The sequence below is a fragment of the Mus musculus genome, chromosome 6 (assembly GCF_000001635.26).
Source record: "Mus musculus strain C57BL/6J chromosome 6, GRCm38.p6 C57BL/6J".
In the NCBI taxonomy this organism is placed as follows: Eukaryota; Metazoa; Chordata; class Mammalia; order Rodentia; family Muridae; genus Mus; species Mus musculus.
The window spans coordinates 121,205,192-121,226,098 of NC_000072.6; the positions used below are offsets into that span (position 1 = coordinate 121,205,192).

Below are 20,907 nucleotides of genomic sequence, written 5' to 3' on the forward strand. Positions count from 1 at the left end.
AGAAAGTAAGTAAGAAAGAAAGAAAAAAGAAAGAAAGAAAGAAAGAAGGAAAGAAAGAAAGAGACAAAGAAAGAAGGAAAGAAAAGAAAAGAAATAACAAGGACTGGGGATATGTTGGTTATAGGGTGCTTGTCTAGCCTATACAAGGCTCAAGGTTCAATCTTCACTACCACAGACACAAATATGCATATACATATTTATTCCTATGTAGACTAACTTTTCCTGTTTATTCTGTAGATGTTATCTCCTATTCAAATGAGTATGGCTCAACTTTTAGGTCATTGCGACTGTTCCAGTAATCTGAACTCACTCACAAGAAATGCATACCAGGAGTATGTATGTCACAGCAGCTAACCAGAGTTCGGTGTGGAGGTGGAGGTCTTTCCTTCAGAAGGTTTTCCAGATGCGCTGTGGGTGATTGCTTTCTCACACACAGCCTGCATTTGATGTAGCTCCTCTCTTTGCAGAAAGGGGATCTTAGTAGGTTTCTTCAAGGAATGGAAATGTCTTTATTTACTTATCTACCTAGATGTAGATTAAAGAGATTTATTCCATTTACATATGCTGCACTGGGGCTCAAACCCAGAACTTTGCCCCTTCTAGGGTGATGCTGGACCATCAAGCCACACTCCCAACTCTCATGACATTGATCATAAAGATTGATGCATGCTATTGTGGCGGCTGAAGTGCTGAGTTGTGCAACCTGCAGGCTGTAGACACCAAGGAGAGCCCATGGTGTCAGTTCTAACCCATATGCAAGAAATCACAGACGCTCCCTTGTAACTTAGCTCTGTACTGTTCTTCATTTGGAAGAGCCCATCCACAGGTAGGAAGGCATTTGATTAATTTGATGCTAATTTCATTTAGAAATGCTCTCACAGATATACCCAGATGTTTGTTTGACACCCTGTAGTCCAGTTAAAGTAGCAACACACACACACACACACACACACACACACACATTCATGCACATAGGAATGGAAAAACCACATCCTTTGTCTTTCAAAACGTCTACTCAGTGAGGGCACATGGGATAAGGGGTAGGACGTGGGAGCAGGGGAGTATCCAGTAACCATCCTGGCATTGCTGAGGTCAAATAATTATAAGAATGAGGACTTAAATATCAAAAATAAGCATATGCTTTTTTTATTTTTTAAAATTATCATATTTTTTTGTTTGTTTGTTTTTCGAGACAGGGTTTCTCTGTCTCTCAGGCCCTGGCTGTCCTTTTATAGACCAGGCTGGCCTCGAACTCAGAAATCCGCCTGCCTCTGCCTCCCAAGTGCTGGGATCAAAGATGTGCGCCACCACTACCACCTGGCTCAAATTATCATATTTATGAGGTCCTGTGTGATTCTTTCCATTTTATTTTTTGTGTGTGGGTTTGCCTGCGTGTGTCTGGGCACTGTGTGCGTGTAGTGCACAGTGGTAGTGGAGGCCAGCAAGAACATTGGATCCTCTTGGACTGGAGTTACAGACAGCTGTGAGCCGCCACGTGGGGGCTGGAGATTGAACCTGGGTCCTCTGGGAGAGCCAGTGCTCCTAACTGCTGAGCCATCTCTCCAGTCCCCAGTACACATTTCTAACTCTAAAGTCTCTGCCAGTCCTCTCAGGCTGCCAAAGCAAAATGCAAAACCAGGCATTGTAAAGGGAAGAAATGTGTCTTCTAGGGCTGAAGGGTCCAAGATCAAGTGCAGGTAGGGTGAGATTCTCCTGAGGCCTGTCTCCTTAGTGTGCAGCTGGCTGCCTTGACGTGTCCTCACGTGACCTGTGGGACTGCAGCCCTAGACGCTCTCCCTCTTTTTTCTTTTTCTTTTTCTTTTTCTTTTTCTGTTTCTTTTTCTTTTTCTTTTTCTTTTTCTTTTTCTTTTTCTTTTTCTCTTTTCGAGACAGGGTTTCTCTAGCCCTGGCTGTCCTGGAACTCACTCTGTAGACCAGGCTGGCCTCGAACTCAGAAATTCACCTGCCTCTGCCTCCCAAGTGCTGGTATTAATCTCCCTCTTTTTATAAGGATGCCAGTCCAATTGGATTAGGGCCTTAACCTTTATCCCCCACAGCATAACATTTTTATTGATTTTCTGGGAATATCACATCATGCCCCATCACACTCATTTCTCAGTCCTTCCACATCTGTCACCCCATTCATGTGACCCTCCCTCCAAAAAGAGTAAAAATAAAAATAAGAAAAAATAGGAAAAAAAAAAACCCAAACAAACCCAAGTCCAGTTGTGTCATCTATATACTCACTGGAGCATGGTCAAATTTCCAGTAACCTGCCCCTTAAATAGAAGGGAGTCCTTCCTCTCCTACATCTCTGCCAGAAGCCATCAATTGTGGAGAGCTACATGTCAATATCTCCATTACACTTTTTAAGAGCTCTCTTTGATGGCTTCCTGTCTAGGCTGCTACTTTTTTGGTGTTGGGGGTTGTCACAGAAGCCTTCCACGTCCCTCCCTCTCAACCATGTGTCTGTAGTCAGCAGTGTCACAGCAAATGTAGCTTCCTTGCTTTTCACAGCCAGCAGGAGCATAGATCACCTCCACAAGGTTTCTGGCACAGACCATGAACACTGTCCCCATGGGCCCAGACATAGTGGGGCCATAGCCCTAGGCAGCAGCTTGAGCCTGGACATTACCATGGTCTCAGGTGGCAGTGTAGGCCACCTGAGTCACTATGGCCCTTGGCTGCCGTACAGCCCCCAGGGCCTTATTTTATGTGTATGGATTTGGCTTTTTTGTTTGTTTGTTGGTTGGTTGGTTGTTGTTTTTCAAGACAGGGTTTCACTGTGTAGCCCTGGCTTTCCTGGTCACTCTGTAAACCAGGTTGGTCTTGAACTCACAGAGATCCACTTGCCTCTGCCTCCCAAATGCTGGGATCAAAGGCATGCACCACCACTGCCCCTCTATGTATACGGATGTTTTGCCTGCATGTATGTCTCTGTACCACATGCATGTGGTACCTGAGCAGGCCAGAAGAGGGCTTCAGAACCTCTGGAGTTGGAGTTACAGAGTGTTATGGGCTGCCATGTGGGTGCTGGGAATTGAACTCTGGTCCTCTGCCTAAGTAACAAGTGGTCTTAAGATTAAACCATCTCAGCTGGGCGTGGTGGCGCACACCTTTAATCCCAGCACTCGGGAGGCAGAGGCAGGCGGATTTCTGAGTTCGAGCCCAGTCTGGTCTACAGAGTGAGTTTCAGGACAGCCAACACTGCACAGAGAAACCCTGTCTCAACAAAAGAAAAGAAAAGAAAAGAAAAGGAAAGGAAAGAAAAGAAAAGATTAAACCATCTCTCAGCCCTAGGGTTTCTCCTTAATCTAAAAAGGCCCTATCTCCAAATATACCCCACTGGGGATTAGGACTTCAGGAACTGGGGGTGGGTGTAGATGCTAACAGTTCCATAAACGACAATAAACATTCCTTTTCTTTCCTCTGGAACCAAAAGGTTTAGAGCTTGTAGTATAGCCATGGCCTATCATAGGGGTGAGATATTCAGGGATATCATCATTGTAAGATGCAATTGGACGTCATCACTGTGACTAGTATCATCAGCTTTTCCCTGAAACATTAAGAGCCTGTTCATAGTATATTTGATTGCTTACAAAGAAGACGTGAAAAATTATTCAGGTTCATTGTCTGAGCCCTGGTGGGGCAGGCAGTAAGCCGAACAATGTAACACAGATGTCGCAATTTTATAGGCATGTTGAAACACAAGTACACACAACCTGTAATCCAAAGCATATAAAATGGTAAGTGATAAATGAATGGAAGAAGTAATAGAATATGCCATAGGAAGAGAAATAAATCGTGAAACTAGTAATAGTAACCATTCTTTATTGAGCATTTGCCATGTTTGTTTTAACTGTGAGTCTCTATTATTATTATTATTATTATTATTATTATTGATACAGGGTTTCTCTGTGCAGCTCTGGCTGTCCTGGAACTCACTCTGTAGACCAGGCTGGCCTCAAACTCACAGAGATCTGCTTGCCTCTGCCTCCAGAGTGGTGGAATTAAAGGTGTCTACCGCCATCTGACTGAGTCTCCAATTTTAAGCTATTACAGTATAAGACTGTGACCTACCTGGGTCCTTCCTCTGTGTGGGCACTGTGATGCTGCTGGCCCAGCACTTTGTCCCCAGAACTCTTCATGTGTGTTACAGCAGTGGAGGCAGTTTATCTGGAGTCCTTGGGGTAGGCAGTTCCAGCTTGGAGGCCGTGTATCAGTGGGAAGTGTTTTCAGTACTTTCTCACATGCAAAGATGATTAAAACATGTATCCTCTCCTCAAGAAACTCATAGACAAATACATGAAAGGTGAGCCAACAGAATAAACTACTACCTAGATAAGTTTTACTCTGCTGCTTCCTGAGCACAGAAGCAAAGGTGTGTCTTCATCTATGTTTGGAAACAGAGCCAACATCTGGCCACAGCAGCTCCACCTACATCTTGAAGAACTCTTAACTTCCCACAGTGACTTGTGTGGTGGGAAGTTGCCAGAGAAAAGAGGGAGGGAAGAAAAGCTGGGTTATATCTCTTAAGTATGAAGTGGCCCTTGATAGGGAATTCCATGTCGCAGTTCAGGTGTAAGAACCATCCAACCCCAACCGACTTGGAGACAAAGGGACTTGTGGAGCCTGTTAGTAATGTGGGCAACTAGAGAGGCTCTTAAGCTGAGCATGGTAGCACACACTTTGGAAGCAGAGGCAGGTGGGTGGAGCTCTGTGAGTTCCAGGCCAGCTTGGTTTACAAAGCAAGTTCCAGGACAGCCAGGGTTACAGGCTAGGTGAGCCCCTATCCTCACCCAACTAGATGGAGGGTGAAGAAATCCTTTGCTCTTCAGTGTCATCTGTGGCCACTAAGAGGAGGTCCTAACAGGGCAGAGGCAGTGAGAACCCTGATGTTCTGGGGTACATGCAAAGTGACACATTTGGGGATTACGTAGGAAAGGCTCTTGTAGGAGTGGGTCAGGAGGAGAGACTTGAGAATCATGGAGATATTCTGAGAGTATTTAAAATAGTGCTGAATCCCTGAATCTACTATGGAGGGCTTGCAGCAGATGCAGATGCAGATGCAGAGGCATACCATCTTCTGACTTCTCCAGTAACCAGGCAGGCAGTGGTGGAAGCAGAAGCGTGGGCTCTGACCACGGGCTGGTCTGATCCTGCAGGCTCTCCTGGACTGAGGTGACCGGCTAACAGATTAGTGTCTTCCCACCACACCAGCCAGTGTTGGCAGCAGGACGACTATGAACATTTGGGGGGAGAAACAAGCATTTGTTTTGGAGTATTTTTCCACTGCTTTCCAGTGGCCTCGGAGTGGATGCGGGGTTTGTATGCACACGTGTGTTGCGGTCACAGGACTGCTTCCTGGACTGCAAGGCTCAGGAGCTCAGTGGCAGCTCCGGGCATGAGAAGCAGCCAGGCTGGACTAGGGAGCCTCTGGTGGGAGGGGAGGTGCCATTGTGACCTACCCAGGTCCCTCCCCTCCGCGGGCACTGTGATGCTGCAGGGCAACTGCTGGCCCAGCATGTCTGTCTCAGGCCCCCTCCCTCGCAGTGTGTCACAACCGCGGAGGCGGCCGTATCTGGAGCAGTTGGGGTGGGCAGGCCCAGCTGGGAGGCGAGCGGGCGAAGAGAGCGGCCACGATGGTGAGACTTCCCCGCCCGGGCTGGCCCCGGACGCGCGCAGGTGCCGGGGAGAGAGCTGCGGGGCCACGGGGTAGCTGTGGGGTGGCTTTGGATCTACTGGGCTCCAAGTCTCCTGGAGGGTCTGTGGGTCAGTTCAGGGTCAAGGGTCTTGTTTCCCAGGGGTGAGAATATTTTGTAGAGAATGTAGAGAGCAGGGGCTATTGGATCCTTAAAGGGACCTAAGACCGATCTGCGCTCGCTAAAGAGAGGAGGGCGAACCTGGAGAGCTCGGTGGAGAGATACGTTAGAATCTGGGGGAGTAGCCACTCGTGGACCAGAGTGAGAAGAAATGGGATGCCGAGGGATTCTGGACAGGTGGTCTGGACCTGGGTGGCCTGGGGGAGTAGTCTCCAAACCTAATCAAAAGTGGCACGTTCCCGGGGTCATTCTCCACCCTCATCACCCGGCCATCGGCTATCGGCTTGGGTTTAGGGCAACTTCAATTCGAGCTGGGTGTTATGGACCCAAGACGTTTCCCAGGTGCCTGTCACCAGTGCTGGCTCCTCGGCCATCGGCTTGGGTTTGGGGCACCCTCAGTTTCAGCTGGGTCCAAACCAGCTTCGCAAGCGCCTGGCGCTGGAGCAGGCTCCTCACCTTTCCCGGCGGTCAAAGTCAAAAAGACTTTGGGACTCAGAAGTTTGGGACCCAGATACCAGGGGACCTAAGCCGTTTCATTTTATTTTCTATTCTGGCTTCCAGGCAGCAACTCTTCTTCATTAGTTGCTGTCTCCACTAGCGGCTGCTACCTTCACAGCCCCTCAGAGCGAGCTTTACAGCATCTCTGCCAAAGCCCCTGGGAAGCTCCCCTGCGGGGGACTAACGTTGGCCTCAATCATTGCTCTCCCGCCCCCCTCCCCCCACGCCAGGAAGCCCTGGTGTGTCCGCAGTGAAGTGGGACAGAAAGGTTAGAGTGGAGAGGGGTGGGCAGAATAAGAGTATCTCACAGGCCAAGGTCAGGTTCTCTGAGCCACTTGCTCTGGTGTCAGTGACAGAACAGCCAGGCCAGAACCTTCCTTCTCTCCTCCCCACCTCTTTTCTCCCTCCCCCATCCCCTCCGCCCTCCTTTTCCCCTCCTCCTGCCACCCCTCCTCCTCCCCTCTGGCTGTTCATTTGGGAGATTGCCCAAGACTTTCTGGCGCTGGCTCTCCTGTCAGCCCTACCTCTAAGCCTATCCTATCACTCGCCAAGCATGCTTCCAGACACACCTGGGATCTTGAAGAATTTGACAACGCAGGAGAGAGTGACCAGAGGAAACCACTTGTGCTCAGGTCCTAGGTGTGGGACCGTAGGAGGAGTTCAGATTCGGGCACTTGGCAATGTGGCTAGCACTTCGGGAAGGTCATCAAACTTCTCTTGGCTGGCTTTTCACATCTACAAAACGAGGGGGGGGGCTTACTTCAAACTTCCAAGGCTCTACATAGATTTTATTATTTTTAGGCTTTTTGTTATAGAGTGATATAAATATGTATTTAAATATATAGGAATTATATACATACACACATATATGAAGAGTGAATGAGCATTACCCTTCCAGCTTCATCAACCAACTTCACTTACTTGCCATGATCAATCATTAGTTTTTTTGTTTAAAGGCAGGTACTCACTGGGTATCACTGCTGAGCTAGAACTTATGTTGCAGACTAGGCTGGCCTCAAGCTCGCAGAGATCCTCCTGCCTCAGCCTCCTATGTGCTGGGATTAAAGACATGCACTATCACATCCAGGAAAAAGAATTCAAAGTTTTATTTAGTGTGTGTTCATGTGAGGGCATGTGTATGTTGATGTACATGTGTGTGTGTGTGTTTATGTGCGTGCATGTGTGTGTTGTGTGCATGTGTGTGCATGTGTATGTGTGTGTGTTCATGTGAGGGCATGTGTGTGTTGATGTGCATGTATGTATGTGTGTGTTGATGTACATGTGTATGTGTTCATGTGAGGGCATGTGTGTGTTGATGTGCATGTGTGTATGTGTGTGTTGATGTACATGTGTATGTGTTCATGTGAGGGCATGTGTGTGTTGATGTACATGTGTGCTTGCACACAGGTCTTTGGGCATCAGTGTTCTCCTTACACTGTGGAATCTGGTAACCAAACTCCAGTCATTAGGCTTGCTTGGCAAGTGCTTTCACCTGCTGAACGAACCATCTCTTTGGTCTCAATTATTATTAGACTTGCTTTGTTTGTTGGCCACATACCATAGAATGGATTTTTAACATTTACAGTACCCAGTGCACAGCTATTGCTTTAAAAGTTCCAAAGCACTCTCTCACTTCTACACTCAACTCTGATTCAAGTGTCCACAGACTCAGAGTGGAATTCCTGGAGAACGAGACAAAGATCCTAATCCAGCCCCTGGGCAAACGCCTCTGTGTTCTGAGTATACCAGGAAAAGACCAAACAGAGAGGCTTAAGAGGTTTTTGAAAATGGTCAAATATCTTGAAAAGAGCCCATTTTTGTTTCGCAAAGCCCTGAATTTCATGTACTGATAACAGTCTTTGTATTGTTTTGATGGGCAACATTTCCCATTCGTGGAAACTCTTAGTGATTTTTTTTTCTTTTTACCTTCTTCTTTCCTTCCCTCTTTATTTTTTACTTTGACATGGGTCTTATTCCATTGCCCAGGCTTTCCCCCCTTTTAAAGACTTATTTATTTATTTTTTTTCTGTATATGAGTACACTGTAGCTGTACAGATGGTTGTGAGCCTTCATGTGGTTGTTGGGAATTGAATGTTTTGTAGGACCTCTGCTCACTCTGGTCAACCCTCCTTGCTCCTCCCGCCCAAAGATTTTTATTATTGTACATAAGTACACTGTAGCTGACTTCAGACGCACCAGAAGAGGGCATCAGATCTCATTACGGGTTGCTGAGATTTGAACTCAGGTCTTTGGGAAGAGCAGTGCTCTTACCCACTGAGCCATCTCACCAGCCTGCCCAGGCTTCCCTTAAACTTGTGCTTTTTAACCCCTCAGCTTTCTGAGCAGATGGGAGACTTAATATTTTTCTTCTTTTCTTTTTACAGTGGGGGTGGGGTGGAGTCCTGGGGCCCAGCCTTGCATGCTTGGCAACTGCACTACCTTTGAGCCACATCCCCAGACCCCTACTCTTTCCTGAAAGACTAGAATGATCAGTTTATAAACCTTGGTCTCTAGAATCCCGCTCTTCCAGGTGTCTTCACTTCCCTCCAGCGGGTCAAGTTCTTGGCAGCTGGCCTGGCCTCCCTGTCCCTTCTTTCTACACAGGTCTGGGTTGGGAGTTAGGCAGAATCAGCTTTGTCATTTTGACTTTCTTGTGGGGTAAGAAACATGTAACTAGTCCCCATGCATATTTCCAGGGAGGTCATTGTCCAGTCATGAGGCAGGTGGGCACAGTTCTTGTGATTTGCTGGCTTTCTTCCCGTATCATATGGGATGCATGTTACTCCATCCACCAATTCCTTTGAGTAGTTCCACATTGGATACTCAAGTTACACACCTGGTAAGATTTGGCTCTTCAAAGCAAAGCCTCCTTTCTTAACCATCAGATCAGCAGGACAATCCCATCCCCCAAGCTGCCCATCTGCTATCTGTGTTCTTCCAGCAAGCAGCCCCTGAGAATGCGACGATGATAAATACTTAGTTTGGGGGAAAAGTATATGAAGGTTCCTGGCCAGGTTCCCTAAGCTGAATCCATATCAATGGAGCAGAAACCAGAGACGTTTTATAAAGGACACGTGGAGATGGGGACACCTTTGAGTGAAATATCTTCATGCCAGTCCTTAGCTTTGAGGATCACTGGCTGCATCAGATGGACGTTGACAACAAATGGTGACAGATATCATGTACACTTGCAAACACTGGTGGTTAGAGGGGAGAAGAGTGTGTCTGGGGAGAGGGCTAGAGTCGCTGGCCTGTCTGGTGTCCTCTGGCGTCACTCAGCTGTACCATGTGACTGCGCTGTACAGAGTACATAGATAGCCATTGTGGCCCCAAGCACTGTGCCAGCCATCGGTCCCTTCTCAGAAGCTTTCTCTCCGCCGGATACTTGGGGAACTGCTTCTGAAAGATGGGTCCTTGGTTAAAGTGGTGTGGTGAAGCTGTTGAGTTGATAGGAATCAGCTGAGGGAGGGGTGGGGGGCATTATGCTATTTTCAAGTGTTTGCTGACTGTCATCCTTGGTGAGGGGGGCTGCTAGGTGCCCTTGCAAAGGATGAAAGCTAATAACTTTGAGGAAGAAATGGCTGGGAGCCAGGTTGGTGATAGGGAGAGTGGGAGGATGTGGTATCGTTTAAGGAAGGAAGTGGACCAACTGTTCACTTTTTTCTTGGGTTACTTGGGGAGCTGACAATGATGTGGCCTCTGTGGTAGGCATTTCCTCTGTCTCCTGCAGGACCTTGAAAAAGTGTAGTAGGCAATGTGTGCATCACACCAGAACCTGACCTAGCCTGTCCTGTGTCACGCCAGCTGGAGCCCAAGGGCCTTTGATGCCACAGGGCCTCTTGTGCCAGAATCTGCATCCCAAGCACCCCTACCGTTGTCTCTCATCAGCACCATTGGTGCCTATATTATCCGAGCCCCTCCCCTGAGCTGCCTTCTCCCACTGATGTTCATTTAGATCAGCTCAGTTCTGGCTGTTGCTCATCTGCTAGCTTTTCTTCTCTCCTGTCAGTGATCCCAAACACACGCTAATTGAAGGGTCTGGGCAGAGATAACTCCATCTTTGATGAGTCATGTTTGTTCTTTCTTTAATTATCCCTCGGAACACTCTACTTGCCAGCTTTGTGACCGAGGTCCTAAAATATATGTGCTTTCCCCCTCCAGCCCAACATTAGAATTAGCACAGCATTATTTCCAATGCTGTTTGAAGAGGCTTCTTGAGAGTGTCTGCACAGGTGGCCAGGACACAATGGACCTGTCCCAGTCCTTCACACGCTTCCTGATCCTGGTCACAGACTTCTCGAGAGAAATATTCCACTCTTAATTTTTACGAAACCTTGAGCTGACTTTGTTTTCTTCTCTTCAATACAGGGTTTCTCTGTGTAACCCTTGACTGTCCTGGATCTCACCCCGTAGACCAGGCCAGTCTCAAACTCAGAGGTCTGCTTACCTCTGCCTCCAGAGTGCTGTGTTCAAAGGGTTGAGCCACCAAGCCGACTCAGACCAGCGGCTTAAACATGGTTGCATTTGCTCTACCACTGAGCTGTGTCACTGGCCTTGAAATGATGTTGAAAGATTCACAGCATCCTTCCCCCCCGAGGAGAATGTGTAGCTTATTTTAGTCCTTCTGAGAGCAGAGCCAACAGGACTGATGATACTAAAACGAGGAAACATATTCAACAGGATCCACACAAGGGTTTCTTGTAGTAGACTCTGAAAGGCCATGGAGCTCTAGAATATTTTCTGTGACCGATCTACTTTCTATGGAGGATGGGCAGAGGGGACTTGGCTGTCCCATCAGCCCTGCCCTTTATGAACTCATGCTCCATATAAACTGGCAGTTGTGGGACATGTCCTAAATTCTCCTGTTCATATTCCTAATCGTACCTAAACATCCCCCAGACCTGTCTAAATTCATCAGGAGGCTGTCTGTATTCCTCCAGCGGACCGAGCCAGCAGTGTGGACTCCTTCCTTAACTCCTGTGAGCTATATCTATGTGTCCTTAGGCTCTGCCTGCTCTCCATGTTAGACGGGCTGGAAACCCACAGAGGGCTCCTGCTCCACTCATCGCTGCTATGTCCAAGCACTGTGCTTGGACAGTTGCTTGCCCATGGTGTTTAGTCTCTAAACCAGGGAAAGACAGATACTCGAAGAAGCAGCCAGCATGGCTGAGTGTTGTGTGATAAACCAAGAGACCATTAGGAGCTAACACAGCAGGGACCCTGGGCTGGCCTGTGGTTATCCTTACTTCCTGCCAGTAGGGATTGGCATGTAACTGGAATGCTGCCAACCCAATAGGTGCCAGCGCACTGCCATTTAGTGTCTTCCTGAATGTGACAGTGCTCATCACACTGGGGTGAACCTTTGTAGGTATTCTGGCATATGAGGTTATTGAGGCATGCCACACCCTGGATTGTTGAGTTCGGGGGCTCTGGGAGTATGCAGAGCCTTCTTTTGCAGGGACCCAGAAGAAGAGAGCTTCAGAGGCGCTGATTCAAAATAGAATCAGGAGGAGGAGGGGACCAAGAGCTCTGGCTACCAAGGGGGAACCTGAGATATGAATTTGGAGGAACATCAGACTGAAATATCCCTGCTGACTTAGCTCACCTTTGCCCCCATCTCTGGCTGCTCAGCTTATCCTGAGGAACAGCCTCCTGGTAGCGGAAGATGACTCATTTTTAAAGACACTGGTCCCTGATTCTCTCCCAGCATTTCTGTATACAGAGAGTATCTCCTATTTGGAATTTGGCACAGCAAGCTTGGTTTTGATGTCTACAACCAGGCTTGTACTGAGGTAGATGCAGCCATACCCCAAGGCGCTGGAAATTGACAGCAAGAGCGAGGTGGAGGTTTTAGGGTGCAAAAGACAGAGAGAGCACAGGCTGGACTCACAAGCCCCAGGTTCTGGTCCAGGCTTTTGTGCTGCGCTGTTGTGAATCTTCAGGTTAGCCTTTACATCTCCGTGCCTCCGTTTTATCTCCCAGGGATGGGGAAGGAATCACATGGTGATTCATAGCAGATGGGTGACCTTTCATGGGTGTGATGTTTAGCCTCCCTAGAATTCCATGCTGCTCTCTTATGCTCATCTGTAGAGTGGGAAGAAAAGTGGCTGGGCAGACAGTGTAAAGAGGGCCACTCGATGCCTGTGCCAGCTTCTGCTGGGGTATCACCCTGAGGTTACCTAGTTATGATGTGAGAGGTGGATTTTGGCTTGGTTTTTAGAGGTTTCAGTGTGTGCGTGGTTGTCTCTGGTGGTCCTTGGCCTGAGGTGAAGGGGCACATGGTAGAAGCAAGTGATAAACCACGTACTTGATGGCTAAGGAGCGAAAGAGAAACTGAGGGAGGGACTGGGGTTCCACAGTCCCATGAGGGCATGCCCCTGAGAACCCAATCACATACTGCTGGGCTCCACCTCTTAGGCTCCCCTACTTCTTAATAGTGCCAGAGTCTGTGGGTCAGGCCTTTAAACAGGGGCACCTATGGAAGATATTCCAGGTCCAAACAAACTATAGGACCCTCTCATGAACCAGGTTCCCCATGGAGTCCTGAGGATGTTCATAGACCACAGGGTTCCAAGACATTTCCTGTAAGTTGTAATCTCACTTACATCTGAACTCTACCCTTTGTCCCGCTTTGGTCTGAACTTCCGGTGCTGCATCTAGCGCACTGCAGCCCCAGTGCGAGCTTGCTGCGCAAGATTCCAAACAGGAAAACAGAGATCAAGCCCAGAACCTTGTGTGTGGTAGGCAAGCTCTCTTTATGTAACTATGAAACTTTTGCTTGCCCACACTGTGAGCAAAAGCGCTCTCTGGGATGTTGCTCTGTGGTGGAGTCAGAAGGACACCTCGAGTGGGGAACAAATGAGGTTTTCTCAAGATGTCTTTTTTTTTTTTTTTTTTTGGTTTTTACTTGGTAAAGATATTTATTCATTAATAAAAAAATTGAGGAGGGCATCAAACCAGAAACATGGCATCACATGTTGGCGGTTGCAGCTCCCTTCTCTCCTCTGCTCGTCTTCTCATGCTTTATTATTATTATTTTTACTTTTATTTTTTGTTTTCCTGCAAAAGCCCTCCATCCTCCCCGGAAAGGCCTAGAATGTTCCAGAAGGAAAGTCAACTGACTGGAAACCAGGCAGCACCCTCAATAAGCTGTGGCGGTAGTTGGCATACAATGGTAGTACAAGGGGACAAATCTCAGATAGTTGAAGATTGGGACCACTGATGATACTGTAATGTGGAGGAGGAGGAAGAAGAGGAAGAAGAGGAGGAAGAGGAGGAGGAGGAGGGGGAGGAGGAGGAGGAGGAGGAGGAGGAGGAGGAGGAGGAGGAGGAGGAGATCCAGGATCAGGTTCTGTGTGGGCCTGCCCCCTGCTCCCCCAGTGTTGGTGCCTTCCTGAGAGGCTGCAGGGTCTTGCTGAGTGTGTGGTGTAGTTTTGTGTCAGTCTTGACACGCCCAGTGTGCTTGGTTGGTATAGGATGTGTTTTCCTTAGTCCCAAGTGAAGTCCTAAGATGGAAATAGCAAAGAGCTCTGCAACAAAGGGAGGAAGAATGGGAGCCTGCATGCTCAGACTCTCCACCTGCTCCCAGCAGGTGGAGGAGACACTCCAAGATCACCATCAAGGTGACTGCGGTAAAGCCAGTAGCGATCATGGCTCAATGTTCACTTTCAGATGAGGAGAGGCAAAGTGACTCAGCCAAGTGCAAACAACTCAGCAAATACAGTTGGTTAGCTGTGAGCCCTGAGTGTGGGCAATGCCTTGGTGGGTGTTGGGAAGCACTGCTGGGCTGTAGCCTGCAGCACTGGGCTCCGAGTATTGATGACTTTGCCTTCACACTTCCTGGGGCAAGGGCTAGCAGGGTGATGGGCTGTGGAAGAAGATTAGGACCAAACTATCGAGCAACAGGTCCTGAAATCTCTGGCCCTTGGAGACAGTGAGGGCATCTGCTCTGCCTTTACATCCAGAGAGGCTTCTAAGTTCCCAGGAGTCAGAACATTGATGCGGACATGGCTTGTTTCCATGACCAGCCATGCTCTCCAGAGGCTCAGCCTTCCTGGCTTGGGTTACCCAGAGCTGGAAAGTGTCACATCAGGTCATGGATAAGAATAGAAACCTACAGACCAGGCACATGCTCCCCTGCTGGGTTCTGGCAGGTATCACAGTACATGGTCACCCCATGTTGGCCACTGCTTCCCCACGGGCTGGGAATGGGTGAAGGGCAAGTCTGTGTTTCCCAGGAAATCTTCTTGGAAGGAAACTGAACACACCCCCACACCCACTCACCCCCGCCCCCACCTTATTTTTAGGTGATAATACTAGGATCGATTAGACAGTTGAGGCTTCAAATCAGAGTGATAGTGATAGAGGCACTCAGGAGGTGAGTTTTACTTACCACTTGGCCTGACCTAAGCCCATTTTCATTTGGCTCTGAAAATGTTTCTAATTAATTGCTCAGCATGCAGGAAGAGCCTAACTTGACCTTGATGATCTATTTCTGCATTTGTAGTCATAACACTGATTGTGTATATGATGGGTACCCTGTGATAGTCTGAGGCTCTGTGTGCACACCCATATGTGTGCTGTCTCGGGAGGTTAGTGTGAGGTTAAAATTAGTTCTGCTGTCTTTTTTCTTCATCAGTACCAGGTATAAAGGAATAGTCTTGGAGAGCCAGCTGTAAAACAGGCGAGACACAGAACAACTGACTTCTTTAGCAATGCCAGGCACCTGGAACCCCAGGCACCTCCTGTTTGTGGGGTGATGTACCCTGATGTAGGGTTGAGCACCCTGTGCATTGGATGTGAGGAAGAGACAGGCCTGAGTCTGTAGCCAGGATCCTGGGCTCTCTGACCTTGATGTGCCCTGTTTCCACAGAGGGAATGCATATCGGTCCATGTGGGTCAAGCCGGAGTTCAGATTGGCAATGCCTGCTGGGAGCTCTTCTGCTTGGAGCACGGCATCCAGGCGGATGGAACCTTTGGCACTCAGGCCAGCAAGATCAACGATGACGACTCCTTTACCACCTTCTTCAGTGAGACTGGCAACGGGAAACACGTGCCCCGGGCTGTCATGGTGGACCTGGAGCCTACCGTAGTAGGTGAGAACTGGCCAAGAGAGCATTCTGCTGGAGACAGCAAAGTGCAGGGCCTTTGGCTTCTGAGAGCGAGATAAGCTGGAAGGTATGAGTGAGCCAACTCATCCTCCGTGAGACCTCTCTTAGCTCCTTGGGGAGCTAGTTAGGGGTCAAAAGGGTCTCTGCTGGTTTGTGCAGAGCCAAGTGCTCCCTAAACCTGCTGAGACAGACAGAAGTGACCAATGACATTGTCACTGACAGTAGGGAGCTTAAAACACAGTTTTAGAAACAATTAGAGACCTCACAAACAGCCCATTTCCTAAAGTATAGGTTTCTGGTTCTGTGAGGGGCCTGCCATCTGGCCTCATGGGTTTGGTGTAACTCTGCAGCACTTTATGTCACAGGAAAACACACAGACAATCCGGATTCTGGGCTTTCTCAGGACTGGGTTCCCCATGCTCTTTGGAGGACCCCATCCAGGTGGAGGGGAGTAGAAGAGAATGGCTTTGGTGTGGTATCTGCTCCTTCACGTCTCTTCCACGATAGCTTGGCTCAGGGCCCCAGGCGTGGCCAGTACCCTTATTACCCAGGATCCTCAGTCATATACAGACTTGTTCAGGGTTGGGCTGGCCTCACTCCAGGGGTGTCTCAGGTTCAGACGAGAGGGATAGAACGTCTCTCCTGGAAACCAGGATCCGAGGGTCCCATCTCTTGACAGATGAGGTGCGGGCAGGAACCTACCGCCAGCTCTTCCATCCTGAGCAGCTGATCACAGGCAAGGAGGATGCAGCTAACAATTACGCCCGCGGGCACTATACGGTGGGCAAGGAGAGTATCGATCTGGTGCTGGACCGAATCCGTAAACTGGTAAGCTTGGTGGGGCAGGGTGGGGCAAGTCTGGTTAGGCATGGTCTCAGGTGAGATGATAGAGAGTGAGACATCAGCATCTAGTTTTGGGTATAGCACCTAGAGCTCACTGGTCCTAAAGATGCTAAAGATGATGTTTGTTTGGTTTTTTATTTTTGGTGCTGAGGTTCAAATCTAGGGCCTCATCATATCAGGCACATGCTATACTGCTCTCTGTCCCCCTAGTCCTCTGTTCAAGTCTCAGAAGGAACATTCACAGGGACAGTTTACCTCCCAGGCCTGCCCTGTAGCCTGATTTCTTGCCAGTCTATGGTGGTATCCTGGGAAGCTTTCAGCCGTATGTGAGGTTGAAGTTAGGAACAAAGGTGAGTAAAGCTTTTGTTGGAAAGAAGTGAGGAAGAGATTTGAGCACTTGTAACTGAGTACTTACATATATGTTATAAGTTCCAATTACATATCTTTGTTTACTCTCTAACACAGGGAGATCTTTCCTTTGTAATTGATGGACACAGGAGTAGAGGGCTGGGGCAGCTTGGTGTCTTAACTTGGGTCACACACTAGAGAGGGCAGAGTTAGGATCTGAATAGGTTGGCTTGACTACAAAGCTGCGCTGTGGGTTACATCACTGTGTCTTTTAAAGATCTCATTTCTGGGTGTTGGGAAAGAAAAATTGGCAGACTTGTGGTGCCCAAAAGTCTAGAACCACTGGATTGGATGGTCATAGCTCACAGCCTCTGGGAAAATTTTGTGAGTCTAAGAATATTTTAAAAATCTTTAAAAAATGTAGAAAACAAAAAACAAAACCAGAGTTCTGTTTACATTTCTTTTTTTTTTCTTTCTGTTTACATTTCTATGACCGGTTCCCTGCGCCCTTTCCAAGGTTGAAATGTGCAGGTTGACATCCATGCCCATAAAATCATATGACAAGGGCAGGGTAGCAGCCAGGTTTGAGCTCTCAGAAGGCAAGGTCACTGCCGTGGCAACTCTGAGAATTCCTACTCCTGGGTCAGCCAGCTCGGAGGCCAAGCCTTTCATGTACATACGCATGTGTGGTTTGTCCGTTTGGGCATTAACCACTTCTCCCAAGATCAAAACAACCTTTTCTTGTGTTTTACTCCCTATGGGCTAATACGATTTCTCTGACATAAAAATACTGAGGATGGACTTATGGCAGACAGTGGGGTTTGTCTGGACTTCTCCATTCGGGGTGTGTGTGTGTGTGTGTGTGTGTGTGTGTGTGTTCAGGACTCTTCCCAATTTCTCCTTGTTTCTGCCTCTCTCCAGACTGATGCCTGCTCCGGCTTGCAGGGCTTCCTCATCTTCCACAGCTTTGGTGGGGGCACAGGATCTGGCTTTACTTCTCTGCTGATGGAGCGCCTTTCCCTAGACTATGGCAAGAAGTCCAAGCTGGAATTTGCCATCTACCCAGCCCCCCAGGTCTCCACAGCAGTGGTGGAGCCTTACAACTCCATCCTGACCACCCATACCACCCTGGAACATTCCGACTGTGCTTTCATGGTGGATAACGAAGCCATCTACGACATCTGCCGCAGGAACCTGGATATTGAACGCCCCACCTATACCAACCTCAACCGCCTCATCAGCCAGATTGTGTCCTCCATCACTGCCTCTCTCCGCTTTGATGGCGCCCTCAATGTGGACCTCACAGAGTTTCAGACCAACCTGGTACCCTACCCCCGAATCCACTTCCCGCTGGTCACTTACGCCCCCATCATTTCTGCTGAGAAAGCCTACCACGAGCAGCTGTCTGTGGCAGAGATAACTAGCTCCTGTTTCGAGCCCAACAGCCAGATGGTGAAGTGTGACCCACGTCATGGCAAATACATGGCCTGCTGCATGCTCTACCGCGGTGATGTGGTACCCAAGGACGTGAATGTCGCCATTGCTGCCATCAAGACCAAGAGAACTATTCAGTTTGTTGACTGGTGTCCCACAGGTTTCAAGGTGAGAACTGGTGACTTGGGGTTGGGACAGTGCTGGGAATACAGAAGGGATTACTGGGGATTGGGGACAATGAGTCTTGGGAGCTTCTGGTCTTTTATGATAATACAGGAAGTTAACTTAAAGCAAATCCAACAATGGTTTCATTCAGCATTGATTGAGATGTTCAGCTGTGGAAGGATGGCCTGCTTAAGCCACTTTAGGTAGTGTAGAGTTTGCTGCTATTTAGGATTAGTTAGCCACCCTTGGTTTTTTTTTTTTTTTTTTTTTTTTCTTTTTAAACTGAGGGACCTGAATCGCAATGCCTTGAGGACTTGCAATTCATTTTAGTTTGCTGAACAGGAAGTTCAATAGATATTTTACACTTGTAGGTGCATTTTAACTTTAGAGCCAACCCCATGATTCAAATTACTAGAGAGGCATAATTCTTTCTTCTAACAGAAGATGTATATTCCCAATCGATGACAAAAGTTAACTTTTTGCCTTGTATGCCTTATTCTGCTTAGAGTAGCACGAAGGGAATTTCTAGTCTTCATGTGACTGAGTCCTATTAGTCATGAAGTCCTGACTTTCTCCCCTCCTATCAGCTGTGCTGCTCCTGCAGAGCAAGAGGACACAGTTTTCCAGCTCACCACTCCTCTCCTTGTGACACACATTGTTTTTTTCTTCCTAGACACTACCTAGTTATGTGGCAGTTTGGTCATTCTGGTCGTCTAAACACTGGACTTCTTCTTCTTCTTTTTTTTTTGAAATAACAATATAAGCTGATAAGGAAGAAGAAAAACCGAGAGATGTGGGGAGAGTGGGGAGATGAACACAGAGGGGATGCCCCTCTCCTCTATTTTAAGCTTGCTCTGAGGTCCCCTATGGAAAGATGAGTTAGACTGTACTTGCTTTGCAGGAAGGCGCCGGCCAGCAGAATCCATATTGCTGAGCTCCACCTGTTGACATTCTCCCCAGGGGTATTTGTCCCCAACTTGACTCAGGTCTACGATGCCACTGTGGATGGGAAGAGAGGCTACAAAATACATGCATGGTGTGGCAAACTATGTCTCTTTCACATCCGTGGCCTGCTGCTTGTTTAGCAGCCGTGTGCCTTACAGTCAGCAGTATCTGGAAACACATTTTAAAGCAGTGACTCTAAGAGGCTGGCAGTTTAAGCACAGCCCAGGGTATATGTTAGTTTTGGGCAATACCATGGTTCCTAGTGTCCTACAGATGCCGTCCAGTTTCCTCTAATTCTTGGTTAGCTTTGCTTTGGGTCTTTTGTGGGGAGATTTCTAGGGCTTGAGCCCCACGGGGAAGCCTCCCTCCCCATCCCCCAGTGTGCTAGCAGATCTCCCTCCCCATCCCCCAGTGTGCTAGCAGATCTCCCTCCCCATCCCCCAGTGTGCTAGCAGATCTCCCTCCCCATCCCCCAGTGTGCTAGCAGATCTCCCTCCCCATCCCCCAGTGTGCTAGCAGATCTCCCTCCCCATCCCCCAGTGTGCTAGCAGATCTCCCTCCCCATCCCCCAGTGTGCTAGCAGATCTCCCTCCCCATCCCCCAGTGTGCTAGCAGATCTCCCTCCCCATCCCCCAGTGTGCTAGCAGATCTCCCTCCCCATCCCCCAGTGTGCTAGCAGATCTCGGGAGGTTGACTTGCTTGCGTGTGACTGTGTGACCTTTGACTTCTGTGGCCGGTATTTCTGCTTTTTTTCTAAGAACATTGTTTACAAGAGACCGAGCCTGACAAGCAATAACACCATCCCCAAGGACCTCTGTAATTTACTGCTCTGGATTCTCCCTGTGACCTCTCACGCAGCCCTTCACCCCGGCAGAGAGACTTCCCTAAAATTATTGCAAAAAAGACCAAGAGGGGCATCAGATAAGCATCTAGAAAGCCATGAGCTTGGTGATAATAATGCAAGTTCTAGAAACTGATCTGCCTCTCACAGGGAAGGTATTTCCTGCTCCCTGCCCCTGAGAGAAACACACAAGAAGCCCCTTTTCATGGCACAGCTTCATTTGCTATGTCTGCCAACTTGATAATTTCCACTATCATTTCCTCTTTCTCCTAGCCTATCCTTTATTTCTCTTCAGCCTTTAGTTTCTAAGCCCTCATGATGCTCCCGTCTCAGATCCATGGCACTGACATGACAGGCTCACACCGCCATGGCCCTTCCTTTTCACCTTTATTCCCCTCTCCCCCTGCCCGAGCATACATCCCTTACATCTGCCCACCCTTGTTCATTCACCTGCTTCGTCCTGCAGCCCCCACTCCATGCCCATGCCCTGGTCTTGCCACCATAGCTTCTTACCAACAGATGTCCTGACGTTGTCTTTGGCGGACTCGTGTGTCATCCTGTGGCCTGTCTTCTTTCTCTGTTCCCCAGGTGGGCATCAACTACCAGCCACCTACTGTCGTGCCAGGAGGGGACCTGGCCAAAGTCCAGCGAGCCGTGTGCATGCTGAGCAACACCACAGCAATCGCAGAGGCCTGGGCCCGCCTTGACCATAAGTTTGACCTCATGTACGCCAAGCGGGCCTTTGTACATTGGTATGTTGGAGAGGGTATGGAAGAAGGAGAGTTTTCTGAGGCCAGGGAGGACCTGGCTGCTCTGGAGAAGGATTATGAAGAAGTGGGGACTGATTCGTTTGAAGAAGAGAATGAGGGGGAGGAATTTTAAATATACACTTGCCCCATGA

The 20,907-nt window shown here is 48.5% G+C and overlaps 1 protein-coding gene across 1 annotated transcript; it reads left to right on the forward strand.

The window, feature by feature from the left end:
- Positions 1 to 5,542: 5,542 nt before the first annotated feature.
- On the forward strand, positions 5,543 to 20,907 carry Tuba8 (tubulin, alpha 8). The gene is made up of 5 exons (NM_017379.2): positions 5,543 to 5,645; positions 15,193 to 15,415; positions 16,110 to 16,258; positions 17,543 to 18,223; positions 20,595 to 20,907. The coding sequence occupies exons 1-5, from the start codon at positions 5,643 to 5,645 to the stop codon at positions 20,886 to 20,888; spliced, it is 1,350 nt and encodes a 449-aa protein (NP_059075.1). The 5' UTR covers positions 5,543 to 5,642; the 3' UTR covers positions 20,889 to 20,907.